The 27,061-nt window shown below is 33.4% G+C and overlaps 1 protein-coding gene and 1 long non-coding RNA gene across 7 annotated transcripts in view; one reads left to right on the top strand and one right to left on the bottom strand.

The window, feature by feature from the left end:
• Positions 1-4,082: 4,082 nt before the first annotated feature.
• Positions 4,083-7,037, top strand: LOC121417539. Its single transcript, XR_005970380.1, has 2 exons — positions 4,083-4,557; positions 4,642-7,037. It is a non-coding gene; the product is annotated as an uncharacterized LOC121417539 (long non-coding RNA).
• A 1,865-nt stretch (positions 7,038-8,902) lies between these two features.
• Positions 8,903-27,061, bottom strand: part of LOC121417538 (kinesin-like protein KIF21A) — a 61,551-nt gene continuing 43,392 nt past the window's right edge. For 3 of the 6 annotated variants that reach the window (XR_005970375.1, XR_005970376.1, XR_005970379.1), the window contains 11 exons: positions 26,681-26,755; positions 26,363-26,398; positions 24,655-24,765; positions 23,017-23,153; positions 22,533-22,713; positions 21,475-21,636; positions 19,156-19,273; positions 18,613-18,783; positions 15,201-15,400; positions 11,723-11,834; positions 8,903-11,126 (listed from right to left, as the gene is read on the bottom strand). Coding sequence is in view for 1 of the 6 variants with exons in the window: in XM_041611264.1 (XP_041467198.1) it covers positions 11,075-11,126; positions 15,201-15,400; positions 18,613-18,783; positions 19,156-19,273; positions 21,475-21,636; positions 22,533-22,713; positions 23,017-23,153; positions 24,655-24,765; positions 26,363-26,398; positions 26,681-26,755 (1,243 nt within the window). In the remaining 5 variants the exon portion in view is untranslated. The remainder of the gene's footprint in view (positions 11,127-11,722; positions 11,835-15,200; positions 15,401-18,612; positions 18,784-19,155; positions 19,274-21,474; positions 21,637-22,532; positions 22,714-23,016; positions 23,154-24,654; positions 24,766-26,362; positions 26,399-26,680; positions 26,756-27,061) is intronic. The other 3 variants (XR_005970377.1, XM_041611264.1, XR_005970378.1) reach the window with 3 other exon arrangements.

Raw genomic sequence — 27,061 nt, 5'->3', positions numbered from 1 at the left:
TACAATATCAAATAATTATCACTTATGTCCCCTCCTTTGCCTGCCACCCAACCCCCCTCCCCCTCCCCCGCTAGTTAGGATTTTAATTCCTCTGTTATCCCCTTTCTTGCATTATGTTTGTTTGTTTTGTTTTTCCTGTTGTACGGTAATCAGGGGGATAGACCTTGATAGGCCAATGGCTTTCTGTCTTTCCCCCACATCCGCCGTACAGCGGAAATCATTCTTATTTACTGTGTTCTAGTATCTGTTTATAACTACTTATACTTTATACTTGTCAATATCTGTTCTGTCGTATAAGAATTTTATTTGTATTTATGTATTTTTTTATTTTAAAGAGGTGTGAAATAAATGAATCTGAAATATCACGATTACTCCTCTCCTTTTTCTTGTCTTTTTTGTGGGGGGGGTCTGATATTTTTAAACGGGCGGGAAAGAGGATCGGGAAGAGAAAGGGAAGGGACAGAAACAGGCATGTGAGGGTGTAAGAAAGATGGGGGTGACACATTTGGCTGGTTAGGCAGAATATGCTGCATAATCAGTTAATATGTTGATAGGCAGTACATCTTTTCAGAATTTTATATCTTTCGTTTTGGGTCTAGTGTCTCAGATTGACAAAAAAAGTATTAAAAAATCTTTTTTTCATCATATGATTTGACAATGAATTTCATATCATTTCAGTTTCAAGGAAATAACGATTTTTTTGGGGGGTTGTCAATATTGTTATATATAAGAATTGTAAGAGCTATATACATTCATTTATTTAGTTATTTCCTCTTTTAGCATATAATGATTTAAAATATTCCAGAATGTATCAGTAAAGCTTTGTTGGGCATGCCTATTTAATGAGATGGAGTAATCTCTGTTATTTCTGGAATGTACAAAGATAAACTCCTTAACAATAGAACCTGCCAACAGTGGAAAATCACAATAGGATTAGCTATTTTGTTTACATTGCTAATTTCACTGAGGACATTCAAGAGTCTTCTAGAATTGAACTGCTCTAGAAAAGAAAGTGAATGTCCTTTTTAAAAAACAATATCAGAAGCTTCCAGAATAGTGGAAATTCATATGAATAAGCTGGCAGTTTCTTCATCAAATAAGATCAGAACTCAGAGTTTCATATTAGACTTTATGTCAAAGCATAGTTTATTTCCAACTGGAATGTCATGTGTGCATTTGAAATCACCGAAAAAAGACGATTTGATAAGTTTTTGATCACTTGAGTGTATCTCTAGCCCCAGGTTTAAAGAAGGCAGGGATATATTTACTTTTTTTAGTTGAACTTATTTCCGTTAAATAAACGAATAACAATACGTATAAAATGATACACGTGAATTGATAAATGGAAAACGGGAGGATGGCTCTACTCAGCAGCATCAATCATGGTGCTGCTGGTCTACCGAGGGGTAGCTAGTCGCATGAAGCTTGTAGAGAAATTCGAAACTTTTATCAATGTTTCAGATGATGCTCAGATCCAAATGGCAAAAATTGAATTGGAGGAGGATAAAATCAAGAAAACATAGGGGAAAAAATTAATTTCCTCAGTTTTTAACCAATTCTTATGAAATTTGGCACACACATTGATCTTGGGGTAAAGATGTGCAAGATATATTTTTTGTAGGTTTTTGGAATTGTGTTGCCGTGTTCACAGTATATTATAACAAAAATTATATAAAAAATCTTGCGTTTTGAACTACATCCTCAGTTTTTAACCAATTCTCATAAATTTTTGCACACACATTGGACTTGGGGTAAAGACGTGCAAGATATATTTTTAGCATGTTTTTTTAAATTGTGTTGCCATGGTAGCAATATTTTATAGCAAAAATTGGGTAAAAATCTTGCATTTCGAAAGCTTCTTCAGTTTTTAACCAATTCTAATGAAAATTTGGCGCACACATTGTTCTTCGGGTAAAGATGTGCAAGATATATTTTTTTTATATTTTTAAAATTGTGTTGCCGTGTTAACAGTATTATAACAAAAATTATATAAAAATCTTGCGTTTTGAACTACTTCCTCAGTTTTTAACAAATTCTCATAAATTTTTGCACACACATTGGACTTGGGGTAAAGATGTGCAAGATATGTATTTGGCATGTTTTGGAAATTGTGTTCTATGGTAAAATGTATTATATGCCAAAAATTTGCTACAATCTTGCATGTCGTACTACTTCCTAATCTTTAAACCAATTATCATTATATCTGGCACACACATAGGTCTTGAGTTAAGGAGTGCAAAAAACAATTTCCGCTTTTGTCAGAAATTTTGTCGGTTGCCATCGCAACTGTACATTATGGTTAAAACCCAGAAAAATTCATCGTGGATTAAAATCCCCCCCCCCCCCCGTTTTTGGCCGGTACTCATGAAAGTTTTTTTACTCTCGTTCTTGTCCCCCCCCCCCCCCTCTTTCTGACCCTTTCTCTCCACATAATCTGTGTCCGTCTGTCTGTGTGTGTGCCTCCCTCTCTGTCTGTCTCTCTCTCCCCACTTATCTTTGCCCTCTCCCTCTCTCGCTCCCCTTTCAGTACTTTATTCCTTCTCTCTCCCCTCTATTCTTCATCATGTCTTTGTTTTCTTTTTAGTTTTTACTATCGCCCAGTATCTCTGTCATCTTTTTATCATTTCTCGCTATCACTCACCATCTTATTAGTATTTCCAATATTCTATTTTAACTTATTGTATTTACACCTGCGAATGAGTCCCATTTCTCAAATGTTTAATATACTTTCTTAGGGGATCCACGCTCCACAAGCAATGCTTTTTAGTGGATCCCCTCATTTCCATATCAAATTCTTAACTGAAATATTTTGGAACTTGTAATTGATTTGTAATCATTGTTATCATATTTCATTTGTATTTGTTTATATTCATAAACTATGTTTTATTTGTATTTGCTTATGTTGATAATGGAAATGGAAAATAAAACTTGAACTAGTTGGCACCGACATTGGTCTTGGGGTGAACATGCGATTCTTTTTTCTTTTTTTTAATCTTTCATATTGTGCTGCCATGGTAACAGTATGTTATTGTTTGTTTGTTTTTTTTTTTTGGGGGGGGCTCCAGAAGTCTGACACAAACATTCATCTTGGGAAAGAATATGCAATATTCACTTTCCAATTGTGTTGGAAAATGGGTTGCCTTTAGTGACATTTCTATTTTCCATTTGCTTATCAAACTGAATTCCATGCAAGAGGTGCTGGTACACCCCAGTAAACCCGCTTCACAGGGCCATGAAGTATGCCAGGAAAAGTTTTGATGACTGCTCTTTTACTCTATAAACAAATTATTTGTATTCTAATTTTCAAAAATAGTGTGGCAACTAGACATGAAAAGGCAGCAAAAGAATTTCAAGGGGGGGGGGGTATACGAATGTAGAAAACCAAAATCATTTGTTTATTCTTTGTATACATTGATTACAAAGAGGAGCTGAATCTCTTATACCATAATTGAAAATCTACTTTCCATTTTTTTGGTACGTACTTGAGAATGCCAAGACTACAGACAAACACACAAAGAAATACTAAAGAAATCCAAAATTGTTGATTTTATATCTTGTATATTTCATTCTTATTAAAGAATGCAAACATAATACAAGGTACTTACATAGCCAAGACCTTTTTATATTGGCTATTTTTTGCGGGGTGAAACTTCATGCATTATTTTGTCAACCCCTGAAAAGGCTTAAAGTAATTTCCAACCTATATTGGGCAAATTTTAATTAAACATTCACTTTGTTTAAGACATGTTATTAAATGAGATATTTTTTTAAATTCCATTGAAGTTTACTGCATGGAAATTTTTAGAATAAAATAATATGCATCTGTTAAAAGTGGAAATAATTCAACTGACAGAGCATATTCGTCATTAACTTTTAACTATTTATATAAACTTTAAGTTTCATGACACGGGGCAGCTTTATGTAATATCTTCACCATCACATGAAAACAAGATATATTTAGCTGTTGAACGGTAAATCTATGAAAAGAAAATTTTCTTCAGCTCATGAATATTCATGAATGGAAAATATTCACCTTCAAGAATATTCATGAAAAGGTAGAATTCTCCAACATGAATATTCATGCATGAAAAAAAATATTCTGCAGCTGACATGAATAAAAAATATTTGTAAACATTCTTTACATTGCAAAAAGTTGGTAATAACAAGAAAAAATGAATATAAAACAATTTTCACATCAAAGATATTTGTGAGTCAATGAGAAACTTTTTGGAGATAAGGCCTCTTATATATAAGATAATATTAAGACTGACATGCTTTGTGATATATTTGATATACTACATGTTTGACTGCACATGTATATGATTGTGTGATTCAAGTTCAATAGGACATTATGTTTTACAATTTATCTTCTTTTTCAGGACATACATATACATGGAAATAAATCAGGAATGGGTTTGTCATTTTCTTTGTCGTTTTGTGCATTCATTATCTGAAATAAATAGACAAAATGTAGATTGAAAAAATATGGAAGAAACAGAATATACACCAAATAATGACACCCAATGGTGCAGCCAATGGTTACCGACATCACATATGGTAACACAATCTGATTACACCACACATGGTAACACCATATGATTACACCACACATGGTAACACCATATGATTACACCATATAAGGTAACACCATCTGATTACACCACACATGGTAACACCATCTGATTACACCACAAATGGTAACACCATTTGATTACACCAAATATGGTAACACCATTTGATTACACCACACATGGTAACACCATTTGATTACACCACACATGGTAACACCATTTGATTACACCACACATGGTAACACCATTTGATTACACCACACATGGTAACACCATCTGATTACACCACAAATTGTAACACCATTTGATTACACCACACATGGTAACACCATTTGATTACACCACACATGGTAACACCATTTGATTACACCACACATGGTAACATCATTTGATTACACCACACATGGTAACACCATTTGATTACACCACACATGGTAACACCATTTGATTACACCACAATTGGTAACACCGTTTGATTACACCACAAATGGTAACACCATTTGATTACACCACACATGACAAATGGAAGCAAGTGATATCAAATTTGTTTGATAACTTCATACTTTTTTCCTGAAGATAAAATTCATGTTGCTAGCTCAGGCAAGGCCCCATTCCACAATAAACTCATTACATATAATGATCCTCAATAGAACAATTCATGAAATAAAAGAAAACTTTACAAAAAAAACAAAAAAGAGCTTGAATGGAACACTAAAGTGTTATAATATAAACACAAAGGGTGTATTATAACACTCTAATGTTGTGGTTTGATTATAGGTAGCTAATTATGACACCAGTCTCTAACAGGAGGGGGTTCACTTTGTCAGTGAATTTGCTTAATTCATTCAAACTGTGAGGTTTATAAAATACCATCTTTTGCCATTAGAGAAAACATTAAAAAAATAGGATAACACAATGTTGATATTATTGGCTTCCCATAATTTTATCACTCAGGCTCGAGTTAAACTTGAGCTCATAACAGGAGCATACGAAACACTGGTATTTATTGAGTTCCTCTGGTATTGCAGTTTTAACACCAAAGATTTTGCAGTACACATTTCCTATTAAGGTTATAAACTATGTTTGTTTGTTTTTTCTTTCAATTTGGTAACATTTGGCAACAGTTTCTGGTCATTCAAAGCTGTTGAAAGAACACAGTTGGAATGAATGAAGGTAATAGAACAGGTAAATCATTAACTGGAAATACAAAGAACAAAACAAGCAAATGTTGGATCTATTGATCTCATTGTACATAATTATTTGAAGGTTTACAGAAAATGAAATTAATGTCACACTTGGTTCAATGTGGGGATAATAAAGAGGACTGAACAAACAAACTAGTCAGACGATCCCATCTATCTATTGATTCAATCTGAGAAGATATTGTGTAGGTTTCTTTGCTCTTGAATGTAGACAAATGCCAATAGATGTATTAAAACATTGGTCAATGGCATTTGATACCATCACACACACATCGGTTATGTGATCGTATAATGATGTACCATTCATTCCCATTATATAAAGAGCTAAACCATGTAGTAGACAGATGTTTCCAGCAACAAAATATACTTAAATTATTACCTGTATCAGACATCTGAGGCGGTCATTTACAAAACGGTACTGCCCAAGATTTCATGAACATCGGGAAAGGTTAGGTACATTATTTGTATTTTGCTCGGTCTCTATGCGCATATTGACTTTTCATACAGAGACGACGCAAAGTGTAATAATATGTTTTAATAAGAAATAATATAGATACTGCGCCCGAAGCCTGCCAGGGACAGGACATTACACCACAATGCCCTGCTCAATCACACTTATCTCAATTTTGATGTCTGATATAGGTATAATAAAGATATTGACTTGCTACTTTTTTGGGACATCAAATATATTGCAGTTAAAAGAACCATATTTCCTTTTTATAAAGACTCTGGTCAATACCATTCTTGTGCAGACAATATATTGCAAGTTACCCTAAAGGGTCCAGTCAATATGATATAAAGATATACACAAAGAATGGTAATTATCATGATACAGTACTCTACATAAAGTCAAATAATCACCTTACTCAAAGTATTATTTCAGACCAGGATATGTCTTATATATCTTCTAAGTCAAATTCTGCCCAAATCAGATTTTATTTGGTCACTAGAGATTTGACTTAGAGGGAAAGTTACTTGTATTTCAGAAGGGAGTTGAGAAGAGGAAAGAGCAATACTAAATTTGAATGTCCAATAATTACCCACAGATACAGATGTGTATATCACCGAAGGGGTTTCAATCACACCGCTATTAAATACATTGCAATGAAACAAAACATGTACATGCAAAAATGGCCAATGCATTGATTGTTCGATATTGCTTTAATATATCATTGTCAACGTATCAAATTACTTCTTTACTGGTTCTTAAATTCAAAATTTTGGCAAATTTATTTGTCCAATTCATTGAGTCCAACTAAGTATGCTGATTCAAAATATTGGCAACTATTTTAAAACAGCTGTTGGAGCTTACATTTTTAATAAACTGACAAACTCTTGGTAAAATAATGGATACCAACTGGTTTGTCACTGTTACTATGGTACCTGTCGGACAATATATATATATATATACATGTACATAGTTATATTTTTGCCATAACAACCTCTATAAAGTAGAGCCCTAAATCTTCTAATATAATTTTTCCCCAATAAACAACATCTAAATAAAGGAATGTATGTTGATGACTGGCAATTAAATGTATTTTGTCCTGTGTGAATAATTTTAAGTTTAATGATGATCTATTGGTTAATAATTTTCTATTTATTTTCTAAGCTTTATCAGCATTGAAATTAATGGGATGCTCCGAGCTGAGAATATTTATATCTAAATAAATGTTATGTTATAGAATTTCATAAATAAATTTCATTCATTAAGTGTTAAAATAAATGACACCCAAGATTTCTCTATTCTAATTTCTTTTTTTAACATGTATAAAGCAATTGTTAATAGTGAAATCTAAGAAAAACATTAAAAGGATGCTCCAGGCTGAATATATTTCAATAAATATAGTAAAATTCACAGAGCATGGAGGCCATGTAGCTCATTTGGTTAGATCGTAGATCTCAAGGTGAGGTGTTCGAGCCCCGCTCATGATGAAACAAGTCTAACACAAAATATGATGCCATAGCATTGTGTGTTAGCGTGCGTCAACACTGTATTCAGTGCAGGTGTGAACACCTTTGGAAAACACTCCGTCTATCGGAAAGGACGCAAATGTTGGTCCCATGTATAGGAGAGTCACAACCTATGCACGTTAAAACCAATACACTGTTCGTCAAAGAGTAGGGTGTTCACCCGGTGTATTGCACCTGCCGGTCCCGACAAAATTCAGGTCAATCTTGATGTTCATATGCTATAATAATCAATACAATGATTGTGGGCATTAACGGAAAGACAAGACAAAATGCTGAAAATTTCTTCAAAATCCGATAACCAATAACAAAATTAAGCAATTTTTGTGAAAACATATGCATGTCATCAAAAATATTCATTAGGTGGGCTGATGATGTCACATCCCCACATTCCTTTTTCTTATGTTATTACATGAAATCATAATATCTTAATTTTTTTCCATACATATGTAAATGATGTGTCTCCATTATGATGAAATAAGTTGCAGCAAGAAATAACTACTACACTTAATCAGTTGTCAATCCAATTGTTTTTAGGTCTTGGTTTTTTTTTTTTTAATAAATCTGATTTCATAATAAAATACATGAGAACAAGTGGGGATATTTGTCATCTGACTTTGATCAGATTTTCAGCATTTTGCTCTGTAAATTTTACTCTATTTATTGAAATATAAATATATTTTTTTCACTATTTACAATTGCTTTATACATGTCACAAAAGAAATTAGAATATGATGTTAAGAACTGTTTAGAAAACTTGGGTCTCTACTATTTTACTACTTTTAAAGAATGAAATTTATTTATGAAATTCTATAACATTTATAACATTTTATGTAGATATATATTCTCAGCCCAGAGCATCCCTTTCCAAAAACCCTGTGCAATTTATTTGCTTGTCTGTATCACAGAAAAGCAAAGCTATAAAACATGACAATATAATGATCTACAAAACGATAGTTATCATATTGCATAATGAAATACATTCTGAATTGAAAATGATAATAAAACAATGATGTAAAATCAGGCAATGTGTATTATGTGGTAGAATCACACACTATTTATATCCAATCTTCATTGATTGTCAACTCACAGGTCCACAGGTTAAGGCATATCACTTATTAATATGGAACTATCATAACAATACAGCTGCAATCTATCTCTCTCAGCTTTTGCAAATCAAATAACAGAATAAGCCAACACACTCATTCAAACAGAATAATAAATACATTATATTTCTCTACTATAATCTATACAAAAATAATTTGGAATATGCTTGAAGCTTCATTAATAACATCACTTGGGATCAGACAATAATCCATATTATATATGCTGAAGAGGATTCATATAAAAGCTATCATGTATCTAGTATGTTGATTGTTTGCATGGAATGATTGTATTAATACTTGTGTAGCCAATAAACAAAGACTTGTTTACACATGGGTCAACAGAGCTCAACATTTGTTCAGGGGTCAGTTGCAGAAAGAGTTGCGTTTAAACGCAAGTAAAAAAATCAATCAAGTCCCAAATGCATGCTGTTGATTGGTTGAAAATCAAGTTGTGCATGATTTAAGAGTTGCGATTGATTGCAACTCTTTCTGCAACGGGCCCCTGAAGTCAATTGCACTCAATCCGCTTGACGTAAATGGGAACCTGGCAGGAGTTACATTTAAAACTTGAAATGCAATAGTAGCTCAGCAAAAGTCATTTTAATTATACTGCATTTATTGAAGCAAGTATAATTACTATCTGATATATTGCGCAATAACTGACAAATGATGATGATGGGTTCTTGTATAGTGCCGGTATCTGCCTCAGCTGGGCACTCATGGCGCTTGCTCAAAATGGGACATATTTCACAAATTTCAATGTCTTCAAATTGCAAGAAGATTGAAATAATTGCGCAATAATAGTCTCTGTGGTTCAATACATGATAAAACATAATCATCTCACTCCTTCTCTCGACAAGGAGAGGAATACTGAAAAAGAGGGGGGAGATATTTCAATTTTATGCCAATATATGCCATTGTCAAGCAATATTATGTGCACTAACATATACTTACATATACACATAGAAAATAAATATAAACTTTTTCTACAGCATGCATATATTACACTGTTTAACATCTATTCTGTCATGATTTCTTAGAATTTTGAATTAAACAATGGTTTTTCAACAAAAATAATATAATATTCATATTTACAAACAATTGAGGGTGCTATTTCCTATTTGTCAAGCTACAAACATTGATTGCATACTTCTGAACTGGGTTTTGTGTTCAAAGCTAGGTGGTATTGGTCTTAAGTGGTATAAAGATTGTTGCATTAAGAGTGTACACATCACGAAAAATCAGTTATGCACATCTCACCAGTATGCCAAGCTGGGCTGTTTACACCAAGCCAGATTGCAGCACATCTGACAAGTAAGGTGTAACTTTTATAGTAACTGTCAGATCATCAGGACATCCCCAGATATAGTATTATCCTGGTCCTCACATTCTGGATTGCCTATTAACACATTATCCACTGCTTGAGGAGTATACTACCATCAAAAAGCTAAGACACCATACTGTATGAACACCATATTAACTCTGGACCAAAAAAATCTGGTGCTGGTAATCTTGGTGTCGTGGCAATATAGCATACACCCTACGGATTGTTTTTTTTACATCTATTTGTCTAATTTAATTGACAGTAATTTGTGTGGTTTTCTCCTAAGCACTTTTTCCCCAGTGTTGAATAAGATTAATATACATGTATATCCTCAGTAATCCTTACCTTACAGGAATCAAAACTTCTTACAGGTAAAAATTGCATAAATTACTTATTATATGCAAGTTTTGTTAAAATATTCACCAATTAGCTTTCCAAATTTTCTCATTTCCATTTCATAATTTTGTCTACTTGGGTCACATTTCCTCTTTAATGTATTAAAGAGGAAATGTATTATTTTCGTCCTGTTCTGTACATCTTTGTAGGCATACATTTCACATGAAAGAATAAATGACTTAATTTAGATTATATGTTGTTGTATATGTGTCATGTAGAGTGAAACAGCGTATAATGGTGCACTTGCGCATTACAGTGATATTCATACCTATAATTCTTGCATTTAACTGCGGCAATTCAGAAATCATATAGTTATTAGTTTCATACTAACAATTCAGCATGAATTTCACAATTCCATATCCACACTGTATGAATGTAGCACTGAGAAGAACCACTGAAAATCAAAGTGCTGGAAACTGGTGAAAACTGGATGCAACCAGTTGGATGTGACTCATCAAGCTTGCAGTTATACATCATGATGTTATGTCATCATCAGGTCAAAGGTCATGTCCGATCTGCTTCCCCATTTTTCTTCCACACACTCACGGTCCTATCACTATAAAAGACAAAAACAATCATTGGTTATTACAGAGAAATATGTTTCTTGTTTTGCAATATTTCATACATATCATTTCTAATAAATACTACAGGTTTTCATCAAACGGTTTTGCACTCCAAAACTGTATTTCATACAAGTGTAGAGCAGAAAATTGACAATACTGCAATGACATTTAGTTTTCATACTTGATATTACTACAATTTTTTATGACCTGGGGTGGTATTCCTAAAACCGTGTTAGCACAAAAAGGTGTTAGTTAATATAATAGGTATTCTGCAAATCATGTAGGAATGAAAAACATGTAGCCCAAGTTCAAAGTTCCTGTGATAAATGAACTTAGCTCATTGTATGTATTTGAGCAGGAATGACCCGAGTTAAATTTTGGGTTACAGAGGTCACTATCTAAACTATCATTTGGGGGGAAGTAAAACAAACAAACACTATTGGGAAGAGATTGATATTGATCCATTTGCATTGTAAAGATGGTTATATTCAGCTTGTGTATAAATGATAGTTTGACCATCACCTTCATAAATGGTGATTATTTGCTAACTATTTGTACCAGTATTAATAAGACATTACAGCATTCTTACCCAAAATATATGCAGAGATCTAACTATTGAGACCACACTATAAACCAGTTCAGCGTGCTATAAACTTGATAGTCTTGTGTTTTCAGACTTTCTCCATAATTTGATCATGTCACTGTTTCCATAACAACGGGAGGCATGCCAGCCAGCCAACATAGATCAGGTGAACACACGAGAGCAGTAGACAGTGCAAAGCATGCAGGGATAGATGGGATATGGGAATTTTCAAAGCAATAGAGAGAGAGAGATAAAGCAAACATATTGATGAATCATAAAGCAAGCAAGCAAGAATTACATATTTAAGAAGTGCAGATTTATGTATTTCAACATGCATTATGCAATAAAAAAGATTTAAGAAGTGCAGACATCAAAAAAACATTTCTCTTGATTTCACATAGCAGATGTTAACGTGGACGAAATCATTCAATAAGTGAACAGAATAATGGAGCAATGAAATTAGACTCAGGAATTTGATTTCATGATATGTTAATAAGATGATAATGATGAGATGTCAGGTGACAGAGATAAGTCAGGTAACAAAGTGAGTAGTCAAATGACAAAGTGAGTTATCGGATGATAAAATGAGTAATCAGGTGACAAAGTGAGTAGTGAAGTGACAAAGTGATTAGTCAGGTAACAAAGCGAGTAGTAAGGTGACAAAATGAGTAGTCAGAAGACAAAGTATTAAGTCAGGTGACAAAGTGAATAGTCAGGTGAAAAGGTGAGTAGTCAAGTTGCAAAGTGAGTAGTCAGGTGACAAAGTGAGTTATCGGATGACAAAGTGAGTAGTCAGGTGACAAAGTGAGTTATCGGATGACAAAGTGAGTAGTCAGGTGACAAAGTGAGTTATCGGATGACAAAATGAGTAGTCAGGTGACAAAGTGAATAGTCAGGTGAAAAGGTGAGTAGTCAAGTTATAAAATGAGTAGTCAGGTGACAAAGTAAGTTATCGGATGACAAAGTGAGTAGTCAGGTGACAAAGTGAGTAGTCAAATGACAAAGTGAGAAGTCAGGTGACAAAGGGAGTAGTCAGGTGACAAAGTGAGTAGTCAGGTGACAAAGTGAGTTATCGGATGACAAAATGAGTAGTCAGGTGACAAATTGAGTAGTGAAGTGACAAAATGAGTAGTCAGGTGACAAAGAGAGTAGTCAGGTGACAAAGTGAGTTATCAGATGACAAAATGAGTAGTCAGGTGACAAAGTGAGTAGTCAAATGACAAAGTGAGTTATCGGATGACAAAATGAGTAGTCAGGTGACAAAGTGAGTAGGGAAGTGACAAAGAGATTAGTCAGGTGACAAAGCGAGTAGTTAGGTGACAAAATGAGTAGTCAGAAGACAAAGTGTTAAGTGAGGTGACAAAGTGAGAAGTCAGGTGACAAAGTGAGTAGTCAGGTGACAAAGTGAGAAGTCAGGTGACAAAGTGAGAAGTCAGGTGACAAAGTGAGTAGTCAGGTGACAAAGTGAGAAGTCAGGTGACAAAGTGAGAAGTCAGGTGACAAAATGAGAAGTCAGGTGACAAAGTGAGAAGTCAGGTGACAAAGTGAGAAGTCTGGTGACAAAGGGAGAAGTCAGGTGACAAAGTGAGTAGTCAGGTGACAAAGTGAGTAGTCAGATGATGGAATTTATGCAAAGCATGAACAATTAAATAAAGATAGGAGGGAGAGAAAAAACACAAATGAAATGATATAATACATATACATACAGACAAGTACAAAGAAATGTGATAACAATACGTATACAGACAAGTATTAAGCGCACAAAGAAATACATAGAAAAAGCCTAGTAAACAGACAGTACACAACTTTAACCCTAAATAGACTGGGCTATTTTGACACCTAAGAAGATGCAAGAAGTGCCCCTTATGATCTCGGCCTTCGATCATGCATTCACCATGAAAATTGACAGTGTATTTCCCATGGCATATTCTACAAAACAATAAGATCAAAATTCTGCGAAAAGTCTCACTGCTAATTAGTCATGCTATTTTATGGATAAATTCAAATGTTTGCTCTAACTAAAGAATGCCTCTAAAATTGTGATTTTGGTTCACAGACTCTTAATAGGAATCTTATCAAATTTACTTTTAAAAAAAATTCAAAATCACATTTATTTTCTTATGCATTTTATTCTTTTCTAAATTTCTTATGTATATCTCTATTTTTCAATTGTTGTTTTTTTTTCAATGGAAATTTTCGGGGACTTTATTTTGACCTTAAACATGATGAAATTAATTGATTTCAATCAGTAAAAAGAAAATAATACATTTATGAATTTTGGCTAAAAACAGTATTTGCATTGCATTTATACACAAATTCACATTTTTGAGCAATTTGGCGTATGCATGCACTTACGAAATGTTGCGTAATCTTGTAACCACATATCCGGGAGTAGCAATTTTTATCTCAAAAGTTGCACAAGACTTGCGCAGTGGATTTATTGTAAAAAACGTCAAAGGCCCCCCCCCCCAGTCTTATCAGGGTTAATACTTGAATACACATCATGTAAAAATGAATTATGATATGGGAGTTGACAAAAAGAAGATAATATAAAAAGAGGAATGACAACTATTATAATGGATAACAAGCAGTAATCTAAAACAGTATACACAAAACAGAAAGTAAAGACATTTATGCAACTTTTTCTTAAACACAAGCCTTATAGCATACCAAACGCATAAAATATGCACATCAAATGTACAAATATGTTATACATCACTCATATTAGCACTATACAGTATCTACAATACAGATAACAAAACTTGGCAGGATTTGGGTGATGTCCATTTGATTTCTCTGGAGAGATACTATTGATTAAAATCATGATACAATTATGGCATGCATCATGTTAACACTATTGCTATTGTGATCCTGAATGCCAAGTTTATTCTGTTCCATGTTAAAGAAATCAATATGCAATTTTAAGTAAATTCATCAAGGCCCAAACATAAGCTGAATCTATGTTTAACTGATATGATTTGAAGGTTTGAGAACATTTCGGGGGCTGTAAAATCCAAACAAAGTCGGACACATAATAACAATAATAATAATAATAATGAGACTTGTAAAGCGCCAAATCCACTCTGTAGAGTGCTCAAGGTGCATAAAGAGCTAAGAGTTAAATAGCAAAGTTTTTAGAAGATTTTTGAAAGCTTTGACAGAGGTACATAACAATTAGAGTGTTTCATGAAAGGAATTGTCAGAAATTTGATCTGGCAAAATCTGTTTTATCAAACAATTGCCACAGTGACAGTGCTTTTTAGTTAATTAAAATCAAGAGAAGTTGTCAGATCTGAAAACTTATCAGGAAAAAAAATTGACGAAAAACACTACCCAAGTGGCTTTTAAAGATTTTAAATTGTGGCTTGAGTCAGACGTTCATATTGTTACTGGAAATCTGAAATCTTTAATCGTTTGTAATATGGAGGATTCAGTAGTGGTCACATGACCAGGGGTAATCATTTGATTGGACAAACAAAATCACCTTGAAGCAGTGAAGACATGTGTTGAGTTGGTTGCTATGGAGTTGATAGGACTAGTATGAGCTTTCATCTCTCCCACAGGGGTACACGTCTCGATATTCCACAGCTTTAAATAGCCCCCTCTACAGCCACTTAACAGACAGTTGTAACTTGGTAAGAAGTCTAAGGCACATATCCAGTCTTTATGAGCATTAGACATTGCCTGTTGAAGATAAGATTTAAAGTTGTAAATACATGAGACATTGCCTGTTGAAGATAAGATTTAATGTTGTATATACATTAGACATTGCCTGTTGAAGATAAGATCTTATGTTTTAAATACATGAGACATTGTCTGTTGAAGATAAGATCTAATGTTGTAAATACATGAGACATTGCCTGTTGAAGATAAGATCTAATGTTGTAAATACATTAGACATTGCCTGTTGAAGATAAGATTTAATGTTGTAAATACATTAGACATTGCCTGTTGAAGATAAGATCTAATGTTGTAAATATGTTAGACATTGCCTGTTGAAGATAAGATTTAATGTTGTAAATACATTAGACATTGCCTGTTGAAGATAAGATCTAATGTTGTAAATATGTTAGACATTGCCTGTTGAAGATAAGATTTAATGTTGTAAATACATTAGACATTGCCTGTTGAAGATAAGATTTAATGTTGTAAATACATTAGACATTGCCTGTTGAAGATAAGATTTAATGTTGTAAATACATGAGACATTGCCTGTTGAAGATAAGATTTAATGTTTTAAATACATTAGACATTGCCTGTTAAAGATAAGATTTAATGTTTTAAATGCATTAGACATTGCCTGTTGATAAGATTTAATGTTGTAAATGCATTAGACATTGCCTGTTGAAGATAAGATTTAATGTTGTAAATACATGAGACATTGCCTGTTGAAGATAAGATCTTATGTTTTAAATACATTAGACATTGCCTGTTGAAGATAAGATTTAATGTTTTAAATGCATTAGACATTGCCTGTTGATAAGATTTAATGTTTTAAATACATTAGACATTGCCTGTTGAAGATAAGATTTAATGTTGTAAATGCATTAGACATTGCCTGTTGAAGATAAGATCTTATGTTTTAAATGCATTAGACATTGCCTGTTGAAGATAAGATTTAATGTTGTAAATGCATTAGACCTTGCCTGTTGAAGGTAAGATTTAATGTTTTAAATACATTAGACATTGCCTGTTGAAGATAAGATCTTATGTTTTAAATGCATTAGACATTGCCTGTTGAAGATAAGATTTAATGTTGTAAATGCATTAGACCTTGCCTGTTGAAGATAAGATTTAATGTTTTAAATACATTAGACATTGCCTGTTAAAGATAAGATTTAATGTTTTAAATGCATTAGACATTGCCTGTTGATAAGATTTAATGTTGTAAATGCATTAGACATTGCCTGTTGAAGATAAGATTTAATGTTGTAAATGCATTAGACCTTGCCTGTTGAAGATAAGATTTAATGTTTTAAATGCATTAGACATTGCCTGTTGAAGATAAGATTTAATGTTTTAAATGCATTAGACATTGCCTGTTAAAGATAAGATTTAATGTTGTAAATACATTAGACATTGCCTGTTGAAGATAAGATCTTATGTTTTAAATGCATTAGACATTGCCTGTTGAAGATAAGATTTAATGTTGTATATACATTAGACATTGCCTGTTGAAGATAAGATCTTATGTTTTAAATACATGAGACATTGTCTGTTGAAGATAAGATCTAATGTTGTAAATACATGAGACATTGCCTGTTGAAGATAAGATCTAATGTTGTAAATACATTAGACATTGCCTGTTGAAGATAAGATTTAATGTTGTAAATACATTAGACATTGCCTGTTGAAGATAAGATCTAATGTTGTAAATATGTTAGACATTGCCTGTTGAAGATAAGATTTAATGTTGTAAATACATTAGACATTGCCTGTTGAAGATAAGATCTAATGTTGTAAATATGTTAGACATTGCCTGTTGAAGATAAGATTTAATGTTGTAAATACATTAGACATTGCCTGTTGAAGATAAGATTTAATGTTGTAAATACATTAGACATTGCCTGTTGAAGATAAGATTTAATGTTGTAAATACATTAGACATTGCCTGTTGAAGATAAGATTTAATGTTTTAAATACATTAGACATTGCCTGTTGAAGATAAGATTTAATGTTGTAAATACATTAGACATTGCCTGTTGAAGATAAGATTTAATGTTGTAAATGCATTAGACATTGCCTGTTGAAGATAAGATTTAATGTTGTAAATACATTAGACATTGCCTGTTGAAGATAAGATTTAATGTTGTAAATACATTAGACATTGCCTGTTGAAGATAAGATTTAATGTTGTAAATGCATTAGACCTTGCCTGTTGAAGATAAGATTTAATGTTTTAAATACATTAGACATTGCCTGTTGAAGATAAGATCTTATGTTTTAAATGCATTAGACATTGCCTGTTGAAGATAAGATTTAATGTTTTAAATGCATTAGACATTGCCTGTTGAAGATAAGATCTAATGTTGTAAATACATTAGACATTGCCTGTTGAAGATAAGATTTAATGTTTTAAATGCATTAGACATTGCCTGTTGAAGATAAGATTTAATGTTTTAAATGCATTAGACATTGCCTGTTGAAGATAAGATTTAATGTTGTAAATACATTAGACATTGCCTGTTGAAGATAAGATCTTATGTTTTAAATGCATTAGACATTGCCTGATGAAGATAAGATTTAATGTTTTAAATGCATTAGACATTGCCTGTTGAAGATAAGATTTAATGTTGTAAATACATTAGACATTGCCTGTTGAAGATAAGATCTTATGTTGTAAATACATGAGACATTGTCTGTTGAAGATAAGATCTAATGTTGTAAATACATGAGACATTGCCTGTTGAAGATAAGATCTAATGTTGTAAATACATTAGACATTGCCTGTTGAAGATAAGATTTAATGTTGTAAATACATTAGACATTGCCTGTTAAAGATAAGATTTAATGTTGTAAATACATTAGACATTGCCTGTTGAAGATAAGATTTAATGTTGTAAATACATTAGACATTGCCTGTTGAAGATAAGATCTTATGTTTTAAATACATTAGACCTTGCAGTTGAAGATAAGATCTAATGTTGTTAATACATTTATTTCTTTCAAGATTTGCCTCCCCATTAATCCATATAGCAGCCAAATCAATTGCCTACCAATCAGTCAACAGAACTTTACATGGACGGATTTATCATTTGATTTTACATTACATTTCAAAAGCCTGATAGCCAATCAAAGTGTATACCCTAACATGAAATGATACGTACCTTTGTAAGTTAGCTAACATTATATGATACGTACCTTTGTAAGTTAGCTAACTATTATATGATACGTACCTTTGTAAGTTGTTTTTGTTCCAAGTCCCATTTCTTAATACATGCATCCCTTGAACCACTGAATAGTGAATTCCCCTTGATAGCCATTGATTGGATACCATCATAATGAGGAGGATCAAAGTTGAATGATGATGTCAGACAACCAGATGCAGCTGGCTCCACCTCAAACATCTAAAATAAACAACACATCAAACTCTTTTTGAGAAGCTCTAACACATCAAAGTCTTTTGAGGCACATTCTATAGCTTGATACAGCTCAGAAAACAACCACAAATGTTTGCATTATTTGGACCATAAATAGGATGGAAATAATTGATTTCAATCAGTAAAAGGACAAATAATGATACATTTATGAATTTTGGCTAAAAAACTGTATTTGCATTGGATTTGTACACAATTGAAATAAATTTGAGTAATATCATATCAATAACTATTGTTTTATGTATGAACATTAATAAGAAAATGATTTTTTCCAATTTGACAATCAACATAAAATAAATGTTGACAGTATGAAAGCCGAGTTCATCTGTGAAGAGTCCATACCTTGACATAATGATCTTTGGATCCAGCAAAGACTTGATCATACTCAGGTGTAGTCTTTACATCCAGACACATTACTGCTGCAGAAGGTCCACCAAATAACTTACACATTGACTGAAAGCTACAAAAGAATGATGATAAAATCAAAATGTATCAATGAACATATAATACAGCAGGCCTGTGCATTCAAGAATATGTTTGAATAGATAATACAAGGTTTGAATAAGGCTCACAATGCAGCCGACATGAAAGATATATAGTAAAGATATATAAATCACAATGGCCAAGATTCTGACTTCAGGTTTCATTTGAACTCTTGTCTTAACCCTATCTAGGCTGGGGTATTTTGGGAGTTCATATGGCCAGGGGGGGGGCTCCCAGGGACATAATCTACAAGATTATATAGTAATTTATTTCATGCGAATCTCTATTAAGTGATTATGCTAATTTATGCGCAATCAGTATGTGAAATCATACTTTTTCCTCTAACTCCCTAAATAAAGATCTAAATGTACTAACTTTTGGTATAGAAACTCTTTGTGGTGTTCTTAGCAAGTTTACATGAAAAAAATTTTGATATCAAATTATTTTGTTATGTATTATATTGTTTTTGCAATTTCTTATGTATTTCTCTGTTTTTTGACCTTTTGTTTTTCATTGCTTTTTCAATGAAATTTGTTGGGGACTCTTCTGTGATCATTAAAAAGCATGAAATAAATACATTTAGACCAGCAAAACTAAAAATAATGATACATTTATGAATTTTGGTTGAAAGCACAATTTGCATTGACTTCAAACACAAAATAACGTTTTTGAGCAATTTTCGGTCTGACATGCACTTACATAATGTTGCGTAATTTCGGAACCACGTACCCGGGTGATGCAAAGTTGGTCTCAAAAGTTGCGCAAGACTTGAAAGTAAAAAGTCAGCGAGTTGCGCGGACAAAAAATTTCGAGTGGCGAAAACATTGCGTGATTGGTTGAGGGCCCCCCCCCCCCGGCCTAGATAGGCTTAAGTTATGGTATGACTGTGTTACCAATCTGGTAGATATTCAATTCATTAATAACTGTCTGGGAATCATTTAAATCATTTTCTTTACTATTTTTCAGCACAGAGTTAGACCATGTGTAACTCAAATTTAACTTGAGAATACAGACTAATATATCAGCAAGCTTTCATTCTTCAATGCATATTGGGTACATTAAAAAGTATGGAAAACAGAACTCATAATATCCTACATATTGACTGAAGATTGTTTGAATGAAACACCATACATGTATCTCTCTTGGTATATGAAGTCTGTCAATTGATATACAGACTTACATCACATTAACTCTGCTTTCCCATTTCTCTTTCCTTTAACCCTAAAAAGACTGGGGGGGGGGCTGATTCAGCCCCCCCCTCGACATTTTTCGCGATAAATCCGCTGCGCAAAATTTTTTGACCGCGTCGCTCGCTGACTTTTTACTTTCAAGTCTCGCGCAACTTTTGAGACCAAAATTGTGACGCCCGGGTACGCGGTTCCAAAATTACGCAACATTTCGTAAGTGCATGCAGACCCAAAATTACTCAAAAACGTGAATTTGTGTACAAATCCAATGCAAATAGTGTTCTTAGCCAAAATTCATAAATGTTTCATTATTTTTCCTTTTACTGCTTAAAATCAATTGATTTTATCTTGTTTATGGTCAAAATAAAGTCCCCGACAATTTCCATTGAAAAAACAATAAAAAACAAAAAGTCGAAAAACAAAGAAATACATAAGAAATTTAGAAAACAATAGAATACATAAGAAAATAAATTTGATTTTGAAATTTTTTTAAAATCAATTTGATCAGATGCCTATCTAGAGTATGTGAAACAAAAATTAGCATTTCAGGGGCATTGTTTTATTAATTAGAGCAAACTTATGATTTTACGCATAAATTAGCATAATTAATGAGATATGAGATTTTTTGCCGAATTTGATGTTATAGTTTTGTAGATAATGCCATGGGTAATGCGTGTGCCAATTTTCGTCGCGATCGCGCGATCAACGGCCGAGATCATAAGGGGGGGGCTGAATCAGCCCCCCCCAGTCTTATTAGGCGTCGAAATAGCCCAGTCTATTTAGGGTTAAATCCCTTCAAAGCTCCATCCTCCTGCTTGTATTCATTCAAAGTAATATGCCTAAATGCCCCTTCAACTGGCCTTTATTAGGTCAATTTTAATATTTATTAGTACTGTCATATAAACATGTTTCCTATTGAAAATTATCCTTGATCTAAGGCTGCTTGATCATTTTATACTATGATTATACATCCTATCTGAGGAAAACTTACCTGTTAAGATCCCATACTCTTACTATATTACCAGCAGCTGAATATAGTCTAGTTCCATTTTGATTGATAGCTATATCATTGATCTGTGTCTCTCCTTGTGGTAGTGTAACTGTTCTAGATGAGCTACTACCAGCAGTCTTATCAAGCTGCATTCCAGATGAACTGAAACAAAGAGATCAAAACAATAATTGATTGTAGACAATCTATTCAATACAAAAAAGAGATTCAATCAGAACAATGATTGTAGACAATCTATTCAATACAAAAAGAGATTCATTCAGAACAATGATTGTAGACAATCTATTCAATACAAAACGAGATTCAATCAAAACAATGATTGTAGAGAATCTATTCAATCCAAAAAGAGATTCAGTCAGAACAATGATTGTAGACAATCTATTCAATACAAAAAGAGATTCAATCAGAACAATGATTGTAGACAATCTATTCAATCCAAAAATAGATTCAATCAGAACAATGATTGTAGACAATCTATTCAATACAAAAAGAGATTCAATCAGAACAATGATTGTAGACAATCTATTCAATACAAAAAGAGATTCAATCAGAACAATAATTGTAGACAATCTATTCAATACAAAAAGAGATTCAATCAAAACAATGATTGTAGACAATCTATTCAATACAAAAAGAGATTCAATCAGAACAATAATTGTAGACAATCTATTCAAAACAAAAAGAGATTCAATCAAAACAATGATTGTAGACAATCTATTCAATCCAAAACAATGATTGTAGACAATCTATTCAATCCAAAACAATAATTGTAGACAATCTATTCAATCCAAGCAAATCTTTAAATGATTGAAAGGAAGAAAAAAAGATAGAGGGAAAAAAATGAAAAAGGGTTGGAAGAGGAGGAGGATACTAAGAAGTACAGGGGAAAGCAGAAAAGGAGAAAAAAAAATCAGAAGAGGATGAAGAAAAAGAGATGAGAAGAATGAGGAGTGAGAAGAAGAGACAAGAGAGAAAGAAAAGGATGAGGAGGAATGAGGATAAAAAAGAGGAAGGAAGAGATGAATAAAGAGATAACTCACCTTAGTGTAGTAACACATTTAGTTGTATCTCTGATATCCCATATTCGTATGAATGCAGTAGATACACTAAATACAAGCTTGAGTTTCTCACAATACCTCACAACACCTACATTATTAGTATGACCACCAAGAGTAGCAATCTCTTTCCCAGTCTCCAGCTTCCAGATCTTCACACTCCGATCTAACAAAGGTACAGAGCAAAAGATTTCCACATTCGTACATGAAAGATGTCAAAAACATAATTACAGTAGATAATCACAAAATATCAGAAAAAAAATATACAAAATACAATAAAGAATAAAAGAGAAATTAATAAAATATATCTAGAATGAGGGGAAAGCAACAGAGGTCAAAGACCTATTGAGGTTGCTTCCTGAACCATATGGTTAATGGTTGTTGCTATTTTGAGGAGCAATAAAAAATTGGACTCTGAATGAAAGCTATGTAGCTGTATGGATTAAAGCAATGTAGTTGAAAGAATTACCTTTAGATCCACTGAATAGTAGTTCTTCTGTGGCTTGAACTGATAAGACTGCTTTATTATGACCTTCAGCTGTGTATGAACACACTAATGGAGCACGTGGAGTAGTAGGTTTATTAATCACAGGAATGATTGAACCTCTGTTTAATAAAACATTCAATATTACATTCATTAAGCCATCGTACAATCGTACCATCGTACAATTCAGTGGATTCAGTGCGCCATCTAGCGGTTACAGTGGACAGGCCAAATTTTGCAATGGCTCATTGGAAAAAGGCATCATCTGTGCACTAGTCATGGATGTAATGACGCTGCTCTGGCTGATGCAGCTCAATTTTTCGCATATTTCTTTGCGAAATAGTGACTGTTTTCGGTGAATACTTTCTCTGCTTTTACCAAATCGATTTCATTTTGAAACGTCACATTCACATTACAGTACACTAGCACTGTGCACTTCCTGCACGGTGAAGACTGCGAAGTTAAACATTTGGCCAGATCGCTAGATGGCACACCACATAGTGAGAATTCACTGAAATGAAATGACAGATTCTTCACAAAACAAAACACACATCCATAAAAAATAGACAAAATTACAAAACATCAAGAAATTATAAAAACAATTGCATTTTATTGAACAAAGTGCTTGAGAAAGTTTTTCTGTCAACCTTCATTTATGTTCCTAAGTCTATGCTCAAGTTTGAGACAGGAGTGCTTACCTATCTTTCTGAGACTGAGCAGGTGAATTGGTTTGAGATCGTTGGAGTGCTTACTTATCTTTCTGAGTCTGAGCAGGTGAATTTGTTTGAGATCGTTGGAGTGCTTACTTATCTTTCTGAGACTGAGCAGGTGAATTTGTTTGAGATCGTTGGAGTGCTTACTTATCTTTCTGAGTCTGAGCAGGTGAATTGGTTTGAGATAGTTGGAGTGCTTACTTATCTTTCTGAGTCTGAGCAGGTGAATTTGTTTGAGATCGTTGGAGTGCTTACTTATCTTTCTGAGACTGAGCAGGTGAATTTGTTTGAGATCGTTGGAGTGCTTACTTATCTTTCTGAGTCTGAGCAGGTGAATTGGTTTGAGATAGTTGGAGTGCTTACTTATCTTTCTGAGTCTGAGCAGGTGAATTTGTTTGAGATCGTTGGAGTGCTTACTTATCTTTCTGAGACTGAGCAGGTGAATTGGTTTGAGATCGTTGGAGTGCTTTACTTATCTTTTTGAGACTGAGCAGGTGAATTGGTTTGAGATCGTTGGAGAGCTTACTTATCTTTCTTCTGAGTCTGAGCAGGTGAATTTGTCTGAGATCGTTGGAGTGCTTACTTATCTTTTTGAGACTGAGCAGGTGAATTTGTTTGAGATCGTTGGAGTGCGTACTTATCTTTCTGAGTCTGAGCAGGTGAATTTGTTTGAGATAGTTGGAGTGCTTACCTATCTTTCTGAGTCTGAGCAGGTGAATTGGTTTGAGATAGCTGGAGCGCTTATTTATCTTTCTTCTGAGTCTGAGCAGGTGAATTTGTTTGAGATCGTTGGAGAGCTTACTTATCTTTCTGAGTCTGAGCAGGTGAATTGGTTTGAGATAGTTGGAGTGCTTACTTATCTTTCTGAGTCTGAGCAGGTGAATTTGTTTGAGATCGTTGGAGTGCTTACCTATCTTTCTGAGACTGAGCTGGTGAATTGGTTTGAGCCAGCCTTGAGAAGACATTACCAGTTCTAGAAGGAGGAGGTGATCCAGGAGGTGTATGGTCTGGAGTATGATCTCTGAAACAAACAAATTTTACACTGAAATATAAACCACAATCAGATGGGTCTTTCATAAATGTAATTCATAAAGTTCAGCACAACTTTACACACGACTGGAACGTATTCTTAGGTGCTAAATCATCTACAAAAAAGGTCCCCACGTGAGTTACCAAGTCATATGTCAAGTCATTCACAAATTACAAAGAGAATCAGCTGAACCGAAAGGGGATATAAAAGGAAACAAAAAGGGAGTTCACAGAAAATGTAATGGGCAATTTGGGACTGGAGAAGGAATAATGTGGCTCCCCCAAACATACCTGAAAGTGGCCAATGGTTTTCAATATTAACATGATGAATGAACTCCCTGGAATATATCATATGACAAAAGATATTTAATGAAGGTGGATGGGATAAAGGCATGAAATAATTTAATGTCCATGGATCCCCTATTATATGATACCAATATGGTGTCTACAATTAAAAGGAAAACCACAGCTATAGATAACAACTGAGCCAAGGGTATTGTCATATCTCAGTTTTAATACATTATTTGCACTATGAATAACAAGCTAACTAGGCATAGAGCAATATGACATTATAGACTTTCAACAGTACATTTATAATATTCTTTTTTTGGAACAATTTGATTTTCAATTGTTTTTGGCCTCTCGGAAAACTTTAGGATAATGGTATATGGTTGGACCTATCCCTTATCAACCACCTAATCTTCTAAGCATCCTATCTGTGAAATTATCTATCCGTTTTACCAAGTTTTCATCTCATTTGTGCAGAGAATGGAGCAGATCAGAATCCCATTTAGAGTGACGACCCAGATGCTATGCACATAGATATCGGCAACCAACGAATGCGACAATATCAAATTTGCTAATTTGCACCCTTTATTTAGGACTGAGCACCTGCCATACACTGATTTTACGGTGGATTCTTATCATGCTGGCAAAAGACTCTTCCAAGCAAGATCAATGATGTCATCACGATGGTTGATTGTCTCAGTACTTCCATCGCCAGCTCTGGTACATGATTAACGACTGACTTCTAAAGCTGTTTCCTTTAAAATTTCAGGGTATGAAAAGCTATTTTGCACTGGGTTAGGGACTGGTCAATATAAACTTGATGAATTTAAGAATTTTCTACCTTTTTTTCCTCTTTTTCTCTCTAAAAACTAAACCTGTGCTGATACTACTATTCTACACCAAGGTAAAACATTGTGAAACGCTATCTCTCATTCACCTGAAGTAAAACCGTTCAACAATCATGGACATTACTGCTACTAGTACACTATGTATGCAATGATTTGAGCGAGTGTACATACATATATTCAGCGCCAGTGAAAATAGCTGTCATATGCCGTGCCGCAGCGCCATGTTATTATCAATCTATCACAATAAAAGTATTGTAAACAATAACACAACACACATTAAAATGATTTCAGACTTTGTGAGGAAACCAGGGTACCCTAAAACACTAATAATGAATAAATAATCTAAGAAACTGGCTGATTTTCAGGAAAATAAATAAGGCATCATGCTTTATGTTACAACATTGAGTGAATCAATCCATGAAGTCAACCATGATGAGAAGAGAATTACATTACTGTTTTAATCTCTCTAGTCTTGTTTTCACCGTTATCCTGTCAAAAGATAAATGTAACATTCATAATTGCATACACTTACATACATGTACTTGTAGTTGAGTTGTGCTAAAGCGGTATATAATTTAATTAATGGTGATATGTTCTAAAATCAGAAGCCCAATTATTTTCAGTCCTGTCAGATAAATCTGATCTTATTGTGAACCAATATCTGTAGGCACCAAATTAAATTTCATGATTGCAATAAAAAAAAAGTTTCCTCACTAATTGTCAGCAAGATATTTGGATGTATATGAGAGGAATACTTTCATTGTTACTTACACAGAGCTAGGGTTAGATAAAGCTTGAAGTTGTGTTATATTCTTCCTTCTAAGAGCAGGAGAAAGCTTCTCTATTCTAAATAGAAATATAAAAAGGAGTGTGTTAAAAGTCCCATCTATACCAATGATAAATACATTCATATCAATCATGATCATTGCTATCCCTAACTTTGGCAAAGAGAATTATAATCAGATTATTTCTTATTGCTACCTGAACATTTTGGAAATCTAAAGATGATTACTGTAACTTGTAAGAGGGGAAGAACAATTAAATTGGTACATGAATACTTGTGGGGAAAATTCAATTGTAATATACATAAAACAATATTACACTTCATTTTTTGAAATAGAATAGTGTTTTCTACTGGGCTTTTCAAACATA

Source organism: Lytechinus variegatus, chromosome 6 (assembly GCF_018143015.1).
Source record: "Lytechinus variegatus isolate NC3 chromosome 6, Lvar_3.0, whole genome shotgun sequence".
Classification (NCBI taxonomy): domain Eukaryota; kingdom Metazoa; phylum Echinodermata; class Echinoidea; order Temnopleuroida; family Toxopneustidae; genus Lytechinus; species Lytechinus variegatus.
Note: the sequence above shows the minus strand (reverse complement) of the source record. Positions and strands in the feature narration are given on the sequence as shown.